Here is a 13,999-nt window from a genome sequence, read left to right as displayed (position 1 = left end):
AAGTAGAGCACTATATAGGGCCCTGCTCCAAAGTAGAGCACTATATAGGGCCCTGCTCCAAAGTAGAGCACTATATAGGGCCCTGCTCCAAAGTAGAGCACTATATAGGGCCCTGCTCCAAAGTAGAGCACTATATAGGGCCCTGCTCCAAAGTAGAGCACTATATAGGCCCTGCTCCAAAGTAGAGCACTATATAGGGCCCTGCTCCAAAGTAGAGCACTATATAGGGCCCTGCTCCAAAGTAGAGCACTATATAGGGCCCTGCTCCAAAGTAGAGCACTATATAGGGCCCTGCTCCAAAGTAGAGCACTATATAGGGCCCTGCTCCAAAGTAGAGCACAATATACGGGAGCTTTTATAGGAATGCTGTGAGAGAGGGGAAGGCTTTCAATCATTACAAACATGATATATTCAGATTATTATACCTTACAGGTCATTACAAACATGATATATTCAGATTATTATACCTTACAGGTCATTACAAACATGATATATTCAGATTATTATACCTTACAGGTCATGCAGAGGAATTTACAACTGCTAACACACAAGAAGCTTTACATTACACAATATACACTACAGTATTTCAACACACACACACGTATAAGAATCACACAGTTAAAAATATTTAATAAAATAGTTCTGTCTAAAAGGTGTTGTGGTGCTAACAGGTGCCTGGTCTCTCAGAGGGAAGTGTGTGTCAGTCTGGATCCAGTCCCCACTGTCCTGGTTGGGAATGTGTAGTAATCATGCCTCTCCACACAGGGGTGCTGTTTCACACACAGACACTGCCTCAGCCTCGAACCCGGTCTTCTCCTCACAAACCTACAAAGACAGGACACACTGCTAGGTGGTGTATGTTTCGGGTTTGTTTAGTTGTGGTGAGTCTGTGGTGTGAGTCTGTGGTGAGTCTGTGGTGTGAGTCTGTGGTGTGAGTCTGTGGTGTGAGTCTGTGGTGTGAGTCTGTGGGGTGAGTCTGTGGGGTGAGTCTGTGGGGTGAGTCTGTGGGGTGTCTGTGGGGTGTCTGTGGTGTGAGTCTGTGTGGTGTCTGTGGTGAGTCTGTGGTGTGAGTCTGTGGTGAGTCTGTGGGGTGAGTCTGTGTGTGTGGTGGTTACTTGTGGCTCTGTGGTGTGAGTCTGTGGTGTGAGTCTGTAGTGAGTCTGTGGTGTGAGTCTGTAGTGAGTCTGTGGTGTTAGTCTGTGGTGTGAGTCTGTAGTGAGTCTGTGGTGTGAGTCTGTAGTGAGTCTGTGGTGTGAGTCTGTAGTGAGTCTGTGGTGTGAGTCTGTGGTGTGTGTCTGTGGTGTGAGTCTGTGGTGTGAGTCTGTGGTGTGAGTTTGTAGGGTGAGTCTGTGGTGAGTCTGTGTGGTGAGTCTGTGTGTGTGGTGGTTACTTGTGGCTCTGTGGTGTGAGTCTGTGGTGTGAGTCTGTAGTGAGTCTGTGTGTGTGGTGGTTACTTGTGGCTCTGTGGTGTGAGTCTGTGGTGTGTGTCTGTGGTGTGAGTCTGTAGTGAGTCTGTGGTGTGAGTCTGTAGTGAGTCTGTGTGTGTGGTGGTTACTTGTGGCTCTGTGGTGTGAGTCTGTGGTGTGAGTCTGTGTGTGGTGGTTACTTGTGGCTCTGTGGTGTCTCCAGTACTAGAATGTGTGTAGAGGGAACTCCTGTCCGTGTTCTTCAGCAGGGCTCTGGAAACGAGACGCAACGAAGGAACCTCCTTCTCCGACACACCTACACAAACACACAATATATAATCATGTATCTACAGAGAGAGAGTGTGTGTGTGTGTGTGTGTGTGTGTACCTAGGTGTCTGCGGAGGCCAGGTTTCAGGAGTCTCCAGACCCTCATGGTAGTTGACTCCTCCCAGCTGCCAGAGGAGGCGGGGTTAAGGCCAGCAGTGGGAGTGTCTGTGGTTGACTCCGCCCTCCTAATGGGAATACGGCTGGCCCGAGGCTGCAGCTCACACCTGGACAGACAGGTAGGTAGATAGAGGTTAGACAGGTAAGAGACAGACAGGTAGGTAGATAGAGGTTAGACAGGTAAGAGACAGTCAGATAGTGTCTCTCTGTCGATCACCACATTCTTTTGGAGAGATTAGAAACCCTAATTGGTCAACACCAGGGGCCTGGGCATTTATTTTCCATGCAGGGCCACATTAGAATATATTTTTGCCATCGCGGACCAGAATCCTATTACAGGATTATACATCATGTGTATGACTGTGTTGACAGATACAGTGGGGCATAAAAGTATTTAGTCAGCCACCAATTGTGCAAGTTCTCCCACTTAAAAAGATGAGAGAGGCCTGTAATTTTCATCATAGCTACACTTCAACTATGACAGACAAAATGAGAAAAAAAAATCCAGAAAATCACATTGTAGGATTTTTAATGAATTTATTTGCAAATTATGGTGGAAAATAAGTATTTGGTCACCAACAAACAAGCAAGATTTCTGGCATCCATGTCCTCCTTTTGGTAGGTATCTTCATTATTAAACATGCAATGAACTACACAAAGGGAAAAGTACACTGTGCATTCAACACCACGGACAGAACTCTTGTTAATAACCGGTATGAACAAAAACACAAGAAAGAGGGAGAGCTCAACATTACATTTAAACTACTCAATCAGTGTGAGGAGGGAAGTCTCTGATGGGTGTTGACTAGAGGAGGGAAGTCTCTGATGGGTGTTGACTAGAGGAGGGAAGTCTGATGGGTGTTGACTAGAGGAGGGAAGTCTCTGATGGGCGTTGACTAGAGGAGGGAAGTCTCTGATGGGTGTTGACTAGAGGAGGGAAGTCTCTGATGGGTGTTGACTAGAGGAGGGAAGTCTCTGATGGGCGTTGACTAGAGGAGGGAAGTCTCTGATGGGTGTTGACTAGAGGAGGGAAGTCTCTGATGGGTGTTGACTAGAGGAGGGAAGTCTCTGATGGGTGTTGACTAGAGGAGGGAAGTCTCTGATGGGTGTTGACTAGAGGAGGGAAGTCTGATGGGTGTTGACTAGAGGAGGGAAGTCTCTGATGGGTGTTGACTAGAGGAGGGAAGTCTCTGATGGGTGTTGACTAGAGGAGGGAAGTCTCTGATGGTCATCTGATAGGGAACAGACTAGTAGTGTCAGAAGGTCATCTGATAGGGAACAGACTAGTAGTGTCAGAAGGTCATCTGATAGGGAACAGACTAGTAGTGTCATCTGATAGGGAACAGACTAGTAGTGTCATCTGATAGGGAACAGACTAGTAGAGTCATCTGATAGGGAACAGACTAGTAGTGTCATCTGATAGGGAACAGACTAGTAGTGTCAGAAGGTCATCTGATAGGGAACAGACTAGTAGTGTCAGAAGGTCATCTGATAGGGAACAGACTAGTAGTGTCATCTGATAGGGAACAGACTAGTAGTGTCATCTGATAGGGAACAGACTAGTAGTGTCATCTGATAGGGAACAGACTAGTAGTGTCATCTGATAGGGAACAGACTAGTAGTGTCAGAAGGTCATCTGATAGGGAACAGACTAGTAGTGTCAGAAGGTCATCTGATAGGGAACAGACTAGTAGTGTCAGAAGGTCATCTGATAGGGAACAGACTAGTAGTGTCATCTGATAGGGAACAGACTAGTAGTGTCAGAAGGTCATCTGATAGGGAACAGACTAGTAGTGTCATCTGATAGGGAACAGACTAGTAGTGTCATCTGATAGGGAACAGACTAGTAGTGTCATCTGATAGGGAACAGACTAGTAGTGTCATCTGATAGGGAACAGACTAGTAGTGTCATCTGATAGGGAACAGGCTAGTAGTGTCATCTGATAGGGAACAGACTAGTAGTGTCATCTGATAGGGAACAGACTAGTAGTGTCATCTGATAGGGAACAGACTAGTAGTGTCAGAAGGTCATCTGATAGGGAACAGATTAGTAGTGTCATCTGATAGGGAACAGACTAGTAGTGTCGTCTGATAGGGAACAGACTAGTAGTGTCATCTGATAGGGAACAGACTAGTAGTGTCATCTGATAGGGAACAGACTAGTAGTGTCAGAAGGTCATCTGATAGGGAACAGACTAGTAGTGTCATCTGATAGAGAACAGACTAGTAGTGTCATCTGATAGGGAACAGACTAGTAGTGTCATCTGATAGGGAACAGACTAGTAGTGTCATCTGATAGGGAACAGACTAGTAGTGTCATCTGATAGGGAACAGACTAGTTGTGTCAGAAGGTCATCTGATAGGGAACAGACTAGTAGTGTCAGAAGGTCATCTGATAGGGAACAGACTAGTAGTGTCATCTGATAGGGAACAGACTAGTAGTGTCATCTGATAGGGAACAGACTAGTAGTGTCATCTGATAGGGAACAGACTAGTAGTGTCATCTGATAGGGAACAGACTAGTAGTGTCATCTGATAGGGAACAGACTAGTAGTGTCATCTGATAGGGAACAGACTAGTAGTGTCATCTGATAGGGAACAGACTAGTAGTGTCATCTGATAGGGAATAGACTAGTAGTGTCATCTGATAGGGAACAGACTAGTAGTGTCATCTGATAGGGAACAGACTAGTAGTGTCATCTGATAGGGAACAGACTAGTAGTGTCATCTGATAGGGAACAGACTAGTAGTGTCATCTGATAGGGAACAGACTAGTAGTGTCATCTGATAGGGAACAGACTAGTAGTGTCATCTGATAGGGAACAGACTAGTAGTGTCATCTGATAGGGAACAGACTAGTAGTGTCAGAAGCTCATCTGATAGGGAACAGACTAGTAGTGTCACCTGATAGGGAACAGACTAGTAGTGTCATCTGATAGGGAACAGACTAGTAGTGTCATCTGATAGGGAACAGACTAGTAGTGTCGGAAGGAGATTGTTGACTTCTGCTTGGCTGGTCAGGAGGAGTAATTTTCCCTTGAAGGCTTTGCCAATGATCTACATCTGATGTGTAAAAAGGCCCTTCCCTTGTAGTCTGGAATTCAGTTCATTCATGAGGCCATGATGTCCACGGTGAAGACAAAATCAGCCAACCGTTCTTTATATTGCAGTTGACGGAAATCCACATATTTTCCTTTCATTTGCAAAAACTCAGCAATCTCCGACTTCAGGCTATATAAAGCACCTTCCCCAAGCTCAGCCATCTCACGTTTGTGTGGCAGGGGAGATCTCCATGACCCAACGCTGTCTCTTCCAACAGGGAGACAAACTGTCTGTGGTTTAAAGATTTTGCTCTTATGAAGTTTACCACTTTAGTGACTGTATCTACAACATGGCTCATTTTCAGAACACATTAACAGAGCACCTCCTGGTGAATAATGCAATGCAGGAAAATACTTGTCTGATCTGGGTTCAGCTCAGCTTCTTGATCTCATATCCTTTTCAAAAGGACATCAATTTTTCCTGTCTAGTTTGGGCCCCCATCAGTGGTCCCACTGGATAACTTTTCAAAACTCAGTCCCAGCTTTGCCTCACACTTATTAACCTCCTCCATTAAATCTTTCCCTGTGGGTGGTGCTCTTCAAGGACTGCACTGAATCAATCTCCTCTGTAATTTCAAAGTCTGGGGTTTACGCCTCGTAACAATATCAACCACTGCACCTTGTCACTGCTCTCGTCCAGGGCCAAGGAGAAATAGGTCCTTTACCTCGTCTTTCAACTGCTGTTCCATATTCTCTGTGATGTCCTCAACACGCTGTGTCACTGTTCGTCTTGACGGGGAAACATTTTCAAACAGCTCTTCCTTGTCGGGGCAAAGTATTACCGCAGAGTCAGTTAAACATTATTTAATACATTCGCCCTCAGCGAATGGCTTGCTATGTTTAGCGATTTGGTGGGACAGTACATAGCTAGCTCTCGCAATTCCGTCTTATGCTGAATGCAGTTTTGTGAAAAGTCCTTGCTGCTTTTGCAAGTGAGAAAGCAACTCTTTCGATGCACTTGCCCTCTGCTCAGAAGACATATTCTTATATTTCTCTGCATGCTTCGTCTGGGAATGTCAGGACAAGTTGTAGTCTTTCAAGACAGCGATGCCCTCTTTGCACACTATAATCACACAGCTTTCCCTGATACCTCAATAAATACATATTTCCATGTCCACTCTTGCTGGAACACCCTACATTCATTGTCTACTTTCATTTTCTTTGAAAAACTATTTTTTTGCGCAATATCTAGCTAGCTACTATTTGTAACTGTGATGTGTGTGTCAGCCTGGGTCCTTCTCCCAGTCCAGCCAGTTAACCCAGTCCTCAGCCCAGTTAACCCAGTCCTCAGCCCAGTTAACCCAGTCCTCAGCCCAGTTAACCCAGTCCTCAGCCCAGTTAACCCAGTCCTCAGCCCAGTTAACCCAGTCCTCAGCCCAGTTAACCCAGTCCTCAGCCCAGTCCAGCCAGTTAACCCAGTCCTCAGCCCAGTTAACCCAGTCCTCAGCCCAGTTAACCAGGTCCTACTCCCAGTCCAGCCAGTTAACCCAGTCCTCAGCCCAGTTAACCCAGTCCTCAGCCCAGTTAACCCAGTCCTCAGCCCAGTTAACCCAGTCCTCAGCCCAGTTAACCCAGTCCTCAGCCCAGTTAACCAGGTCCTCAGCCCAGTTAACCCAGTCCTCAGCCCAGTTAACCCAGTCCTCAGCCCAGTTAACCCAGTCTCCAGCCCAGTTAACCAGGTCCTACTCCCAGTCCAGCCAGTTAACCCAGTCCTCAGCCCAGTTAACCCAGTCCTCAGCCCAGTTAACCCGGTCCTCAGCCCAGTTAACCAGGTCCTCAGCCCAGTTAACCCGGTCCTCAGCCCAGTTAACCCGGTCCTCAGCCCAGTTAACCCAGTCCTCAGCCCAGTTAACCCAGTCCTCAGCCCAGTTAACCCAGTCCTCAGCCCAGTTAACCCAGTCCTCAGCCCAGTCCAGCCAGTTAACCCAGTCCTCAGCCCAGTTAACCCAGTCCTCAGCCCAGTTAACCAGGTCCTACTCCCAGTCCAGCCAGTTAACCCAGTCCTCAGCCCAGTTAACCCAGTCCTCAGCCCAGTTAACCCAGTCCTCAGCCCAGTTAACCCAGTCCTCAGCCCAGTTAACCCAGTCCTCAGCCCAGTTAACCAGGTCCTCAGCCCAGTTAACCCAGTCCTCAGCCCAGTTAACCCAGTCCTCAGCCCAGTTAACCCAGTCCCCAGCCCAGTTAACCAGGTCCTACTCCCAGTCCAGCCAGTTAACCCAGTCCTCAGCCCAGTTAACCCAGTCCTCAGCCCAGTTAACCCAGTCCTCAGCCCAGTTAACCAGGTCCTACTCCCAGTCCAGCCAGTTAACCCAGTCCTCAGCCCAGTTAACCCAGTCCTCAGCCCAGTTAACCCAGTCCTCAGCCCAGTTAACCCAGGTCCCTCAGTCCAGCCAGTTAACCCAGTCCTCAGCCCAGTTAACCCAGTCCTCAGCCCAGTTAACCCAGTCCTCAGCCCAGTTAACCAGGTCCTCAGCCCAGTTAACCCAGTCCTCAGCCCAGTTAACCACCCAGTCCTCAGCCCAGTTAACCCAGTCCTCAGCCCAGTTAACCAGTCCTCAGCCCAGTTAACCCAGTCCTCAGCCCAGTTAACCAGGTCCTCAGCCCAGTTAACCCAGTCCTCAGCCCAGTTAACCCAGTCCTCAGCCCAGTTAACCCAGTCCTCAGCCCAGTTAACCCAGTCCTCAGCCCAGTTAACCCAGTCCTCAGCCCAGTTAACCCAGTCCTCAGCCCAGCCTCAGCCCAGTTAACCCAGTCCTCAGCCCAGTTAACCCAGTCCTCAGCCCAGTTAACCCAGTCCCCAGCCCAGTTAACCACCAGCCCAGTTAAGTCCTCAGCCCAGTTAACCCAGTCCTCAGCCCAGTTAACCCAGTCCTCAGCCCAGTTAACCAGGTCCCTCCCAGCCCAGCCAGTCCTACTCCCAGTCCTCAGCCAGTTAACCCAGTCCTCAGCCCAGTTAACCCAGTCCTCAGCCCAGTTAACCAGGTCCTACTCCCAGTCCAGCCAGTTAACCCAGTCCTCAGCCCAGTTAACCCAGTCCTCAGCCCAGTTAACCCAGTCCTCAGCCCAGTTAACCAGGTCCTACTCCCAGTCCAGCCAGTTAACCCAGTCCTCAGCCCAGTTAACCCAGTCCTCAGCCCAGTTAACCCAGTCCTCAGCCCAGTTAACCCAGTCCCCAGTCCTAGCCCAGTCCCTCCCAGTCCTCAGCCCAGTTAACCCAGTCCCCAGCCCAGTTAACCCAGTCCTCAGCCCAGTTAACCCAGTCCTCAGCCCAGTTAACCCAGTCCTCAGCCCAGTTAACCCAGTCCTCAGCCCAGTTAACCAGTCCCCAGCCCAGTTAACCAGGTCCTACTCCCAGTCCTCAGCCCAGTTAACCCAGTCCTCAGCCCAGTTAACCCAGTCCTCAGCCCAGTTAACCCAGTCCTCAGCCCAGTTAACCCAGTCCTCAGCCCAGTTAACCAGGTCCTACTCCCAGTCCAGCCAGTTAACCCAGTCCTCAGCCCAGTTAACCCAGTCCTCAGCCCAGTTAACCAGGTCCTACTCCCAGTCCAGCCAGTTAACCCAGTCCTCAGCCCAGTTAACCCAGTCCTCAGCCCAGTTAACCCAGTCCTCAGCCCAGTTAACCAGGTCCTACTCCCAGTCCAGCCAGTTAACCCAGTCCTCAGCCCAGTTAACCAGGTCCTCAGCCCAGTTAACCCAGTCCTCAGCCCAGCCAGTTACTCCCAGTCCAGCCAGTTAACCCAGTCCTCAGCCCAGTTAACCAGTTAACCCAGTCCTCAGCCCAGTTAACCAGGTCCTACAGCCCAGTCCAGCCAGTTAACCCAGTCCAGCCAGTTAACCCAGTCCTCAGCCCAGTTAACCAGGTCCTCAGCCCAGTTAACCCAGTCCCCAGCCCAGTTAACCCAGTCCTCAGCCCAGTTAACCCAGTCCCCAGCCCAGTTAACCCAGTCCTCAGCCCAGTTAACCCAGTCCTCAGCCCAGTTAACCCAGTCCTCAGCCCAGTTAACCCAGTCCTCAGCCCAGTTAACCAGTCCTCAGCCCAGTTAACCCAGTCCTCAGCCCAGTTAACCCAGCCCTCCCAGTCCCCAGTTAACCCAGTCCTCAGCCCAGTTAACCCAGTCCTCAGCCCAGTTAACCCAGTCCTCAGCCCAGTTAACCCAGTCCTCAGCCCAGTTAACCCAGTCCTCAGCCCAGTTAACCCAGTCCTCAGCCCAGTTAACCCAGTCCTCAGCCCAGTTAACCAGGTCCTACTCCCAGTCCAGCCAGTTAACCCAGTCCTCAGCCCAGTTAACCAGGTCCTCAGCCCAGTTAACCCAGTCCTCAGCCCAGTTAACCAGGTCCTCAGCCCAGTTAACCCAGTCCTCAGCCCAGTTAACCCAGTCCTCAGCCCAGTTAACCAGGTCCTCAGCCCAGTTAACCCAGTCCTCAGCCCAGTTAACCAGGTCCTCAGCCCAGTTAACCCAGTCCTCAGCCCAGTTAACCAGTTAACCCAGTCTCAGCCCAGTTAACCCAGTCCTCAGCCCAGTTAACCAGGTCCCTCCCCAGTTAACCCAGCCAGTTAACCCAGTCCTCAGCCCAGCCCAGTCCTTAACCAGGTCTCAGCCCAGTTAACCCAGTCCTCAGCCCATTTAACCAGGTCCTCAGCCCAGTTAACCCAGTCCTCAGCCCAGTTAACCCAGTCCTCAGCCCAGTTAACCAGTCCTCAGCCCAGTTAACCAAGTCCTCAGCCCAGTTAACCAGGTCCTACTCCCAGTCCAGCCAGTTAACCCAGTCCTCAGCCCAGTTAACCAGGTCCTCAGCCCATTTAACCAGGTCCTCAGCCCAGTTAACCAGGTCCTCAGCCCAGTTAACCAGGTCCTCAGCCCAGTTAACCAGGTCCTACTCCCAGTCCAGCCAGTTAACCCAGTCCTCAGCCCAGTTAACCCAGTCCTCAGCCCATTTAACCAGGTCCTCAGCCCAGTTAACCAGGTCCTCAGCCCAGTTAACCAGGTCCTCAGCCCAGTTAACCAGGTCCTACTCCCAGTCCAGCCAGTTAACCCAGTCCTCAGCCCATTTAACCAGGTCCTCAGCCCAGTTAACCAGGTCCTCAGCCCAGTTAACCAGGTCCTACTCCCAGTCCAGCCAGTTAACCCAGTCCTCAGCCCATTTAACCAGGTCCTCAGCCCAGTTAACCCAGTCCTCAGCCCAGTTAACCAGGTCCTACTCCCAGTCCAGCCAGTTAACCAGGTCCTACTCCCAGTCCAGCCAGTTAACCAGGTCCTACTCCCAGTCCTCAGCCCAGTTAACCAGGTCCTCAGCCCAGTTAACCAGGTCCTACTCCCAGTCCAGCCAGTTAACCAGGTCCTACTCCCAGTCCAGCCAGTTAACCAGGTCCTACTCCCAGTCCTCAGCCCAGTTAACCCAGTCCTCAGCCCAGTTAACCAGGTCCTACTCCCAGTCCAGCCAGTTAACCCAGTCCTCAGCCCAGTTAACCAGGTCCTACTCCCAGTCCAGCCAGTTAACCCAGTCCTCAGCCCAGTTAACCCAGTCCTCAGCCCAGTTAACCCAGTCCTCAGCCCAGTTAACCAGGTCCTCAGCCCAGTTAACCAGGTCCTCAGCCCAGTTAACCAGGTCCTCAGCCCAGTTAACCCAGTCCTCAGCCCAGTTAACCCAGTCCTCAGCCCATTTAACCAGGTCCTCAGCCCAGTTAACCCAGTCCAGCCAGTTAACCCAGTCCTCAGCCCAGTTAACCAGGTCCTACTCCCAGTCCAGCCAGTTAACCCAGTCCTCAGCCCAGTTAACCCAGTCCTCAGCCCAGTTAACCCAGGTCCTCAGCCCAGTTATCCCAGTCCAGCCAGTTAACCAGGTCCTACTCCCAGCCTGTCAGTCACTGTCTGAGTGAAAATAAATGACCCACAAGCGGAGTTCAATCATTACACAAAGGCCAGTATTCATTGGAATTTTATTTTGATAAACAAATACTTTTTTCAAAACTTTACTATCGCAAATTCTTTATGTGATCTGAGCATGATTCCGCGGGCCGTATTGAATCAGGTCGTGGGCCACATATGACCCCCGGGCTGGCCTTTGCCCAGTCCTGGTCTACACGGACAAGTTCTAGCTTGGTTAAGATCTTATCTGTCGGAAAGTTATCAGTTTGTCTCTGTGTATGGTTTGTCCTCTGACAAATCAATTGTAAGTGTTGGCGTTCCTCAAGGTTCAGTTTTAGGACCACTATTGCTTTCACTATGCTGTATAATCTACCTCTTGGTGATGTCATTCGGAAACACAATGTAAACTTTCACTGCTATGTGAATGACACACAGCATTTCGATGGAACTTGCTTTCCTACCCTGGAAGCTATTGGATGTTTCAGACATAAGGAAGTGGATGGCGGCATTTCGATGGAACTTGCTTTCCTACCCTGGAAGCTATTGGATGTTTCAGACATAAGGAAGTGGATGGCGGCATTTCGATGGAACTTGCTTTCCTACCCTGGAAGCTATTGGATGTTTCAGACATAAGGAAGTGGATGGCGGCAAATGTTTAACTTTTAAAGTTAGACAAAACAGAGATGCTCGTTCTAGGTCCCAAGAAATAAAGAGATCTGCTGTTGGATCTGACATTTAATCTTAATGGTTGTACAGTTGTCTCAAAACTGCAGGAACTCGGCGTTACTCTGGACCCTGATCTCTCTTTTGACGAACATATTAAGAATATTTCAAGGACAGCTTTTTTCCAGTTTCAACTGTTCTGCCTGCGGGAACCCTGAACTGTTCACCGGACGTGCTACCTTGTCCCAGGCCTGCTGTTTTCAACTCTCAATTCAATTCAAGGGGCTTTATTGGCATGGGAAACATATGTTGACATTGTCAAAGCAAGTGAGGTAGATAATATACAAAAGTGAAATAAACAATAAAAATGTACAGTAAATGTTACACATTCAGAAGTTTCAAAAGAATAAAGACATTACAAATGTCATATTATTTACACTGCTCAAAAAAATAAAGGGAACACTTAAACAACACAATGTAACTCCAAGTCAATCACACTTCTGTGAAATCAAACTGTCCACTTAGGCAATTAGCCAGACACCCCCAATAAAGGAGTGGTTCTGCAGGTGGTGACCAGACCACTTCTCAGTTCCTATGCTTCCTGGCTGATGTTTTGGTCACTTTTGAATGCTGGCGGTGCTTTCACTCTAGTGGTAGCATGAGACGGAGTCTACAACCCACACAAGTGGCTCAGGTAGTGCAGCTCATCCATAATGGCACATCAATGCGAGCTGTGGCAAGAAGGTTTGCTGTGTCTGTCAGCGTAGTGTCCAGAGCATGGAGGCGCTACCAGGAGACAGGCCAGTACATCAGGAGACGTGGAGGAGGCCGTGGGAGGGCAACAACCCAGCAGCAGGACCGCTACCTCTGCCTTTGTGCAAGGAGGAGCAGGAGGAGCACTGCCAGAGCCCTGCAAAATGACCTCCAGCAGGCCACAAATGTGCATGTGTCTGCTCAAACGGTCAGAAACAGACTCCATGAGGGTGGTATGAGGGCCCGACATCCACAGGTGGGGGTTGTGCTTACAGCCCAACACCGTGCAGGACGTTTGGCATTTGCCAGAGAACACCAAGATTGGCAAATTCGCCACTGGCGCCCTGTGCTCTTCACAGATGAAAGCAGGTTCACAGGTTCACACTGAGCACGTGACAGACGTGACAGAGTCTGGAGACGCCGTGGAGAACGTTCTGCTGCCTGCAACATCCTCCAGCATGACCGGTTTGGTGGTGGGTCAGTCATGGTGTGGGGTGGCATTTCTTTGGGGGGGCCGCACAGCCCTCCATGTGCTCGCCAGAGGTAGCCTGACTGCCATTAGGTACAGAGATGAGCTCCTCAGACCCCTTGTGAGACCATATGCTGGTGCGGTTGGCCCTGGGTTCCTCCTAATGCAAGACAATGCTAGACCTCATGTGGCTAGTGTGTCAGCAGTTCCTGCAAGAGGAAGGTATTGATGCTATGGACTGGCCCGACCGTTCCCCAGACCTGAATCCAATTGAGCACATCTGGGACATCATGTCTCGCTCCATCCACCAACGCCACGTTGCACCACAGACTGTCCAGGAGTTGGCGGATGCTTTAGTCCAGGTCTGGGAGGAAATCCCTCAGGAGACCATCCGCCATCTCATCAGGAGCATGCCCAGGCGTTGTAGGGAGGTCCCAGGCGTTGAAATTTGATTTCCACACACTACTGCCTCATTTTTTGACTTGTATTTTAAGGACATTCATTCATCTAGGATGTGTTATTTTGGATCAGACTATATATATATTAGTGTGGTTTTCACTTTAATTTTTGAGTGTGACTCCCTCAAACCAGACCTCCATGAATGTTTGAACATTTTGAAGAACATTTGATTTCCATTGATCATTTCTGTGATTTTGTTGTCAGCACATTCAACTAGACAAGACCAAAAGATGACAAGACCAGAAGAAAAAGTATCTAATAAGAATATTTAATTCATTCAGATCTAGGATGTGTTATTTTAGTGTTCCCTTAATTTTTTTGAGCAGTGTATATATATTATTATCTACCGCACCTGCTGTCTCGACCTCTGAATGCTCAGCTATGAAAAGCCAACTGACATTTACTCCTGAGGTGCTGACCTGTTGCTCCCTCTACAACCACTGTGATTATTATTTGACCCGGTTGGTCATCTATGAATGTTTGAACATTTTGAAGAACAATCTGGCCTTAAATGGCCATGTACTCTTATAACCTCCACCCAGCACAGCCAGAAGTGGACTGGCCACCCCTCAGAGCCTTGTTCCTCCCAGCAAAGACAAGACAAGACCAGACCAGACAAGACCAGACAAGACCAGACAAGACCAGACAGACAGTAAGTACCTGGTGTACTTGATTGAGGACAGGATGTTCAGAGGTTCCTCTTTTCCAGCAGCCTGAGACACAGAAAGAGAGACAGACAGGAGAGACTACTGTTAGTGGGGTGGTGTCTGTGTCAGTGGGGAGGTGTGTGTGTGTGTGTGTGTGTGTGTGTGTGTCAGTGGGGAGTGTGTGTGTGT

The 13,999-nt window shown here is 49.4% G+C and overlaps 1 protein-coding gene across 1 annotated transcript in view; it reads right to left on the bottom strand.

Annotated features, from left to right (window-relative positions):
* Positions 1-275: 275 nt before the first annotated feature.
* agbl5 (AGBL carboxypeptidase 5) overlaps positions 276-13,999 on the bottom strand; it is an 84,507-nt gene continuing 70,783 nt past the window's right edge. The window contains 4 exon segments of the mRNA XM_065026106.1: positions 276-825; positions 1,607-1,722; positions 1,795-1,958; positions 13,824-13,876. Of these exon segments, the coding sequence (XP_064882178.1) occupies positions 748-825; positions 1,607-1,722; positions 1,795-1,958; positions 13,824-13,876 (411 nt within the window). The 3' untranslated portion in view covers positions 276-747.

This window comes from Oncorhynchus nerka, linkage group LG13 (assembly GCF_034236695.1).
Source record: "Oncorhynchus nerka isolate Pitt River linkage group LG13, Oner_Uvic_2.0, whole genome shotgun sequence".
In the NCBI taxonomy this organism is placed as follows: domain Eukaryota; kingdom Metazoa; phylum Chordata; class Actinopteri; order Salmoniformes; family Salmonidae; genus Oncorhynchus; species Oncorhynchus nerka.
This window is presented reverse-complemented; position numbering and strand designations above follow the sequence as displayed.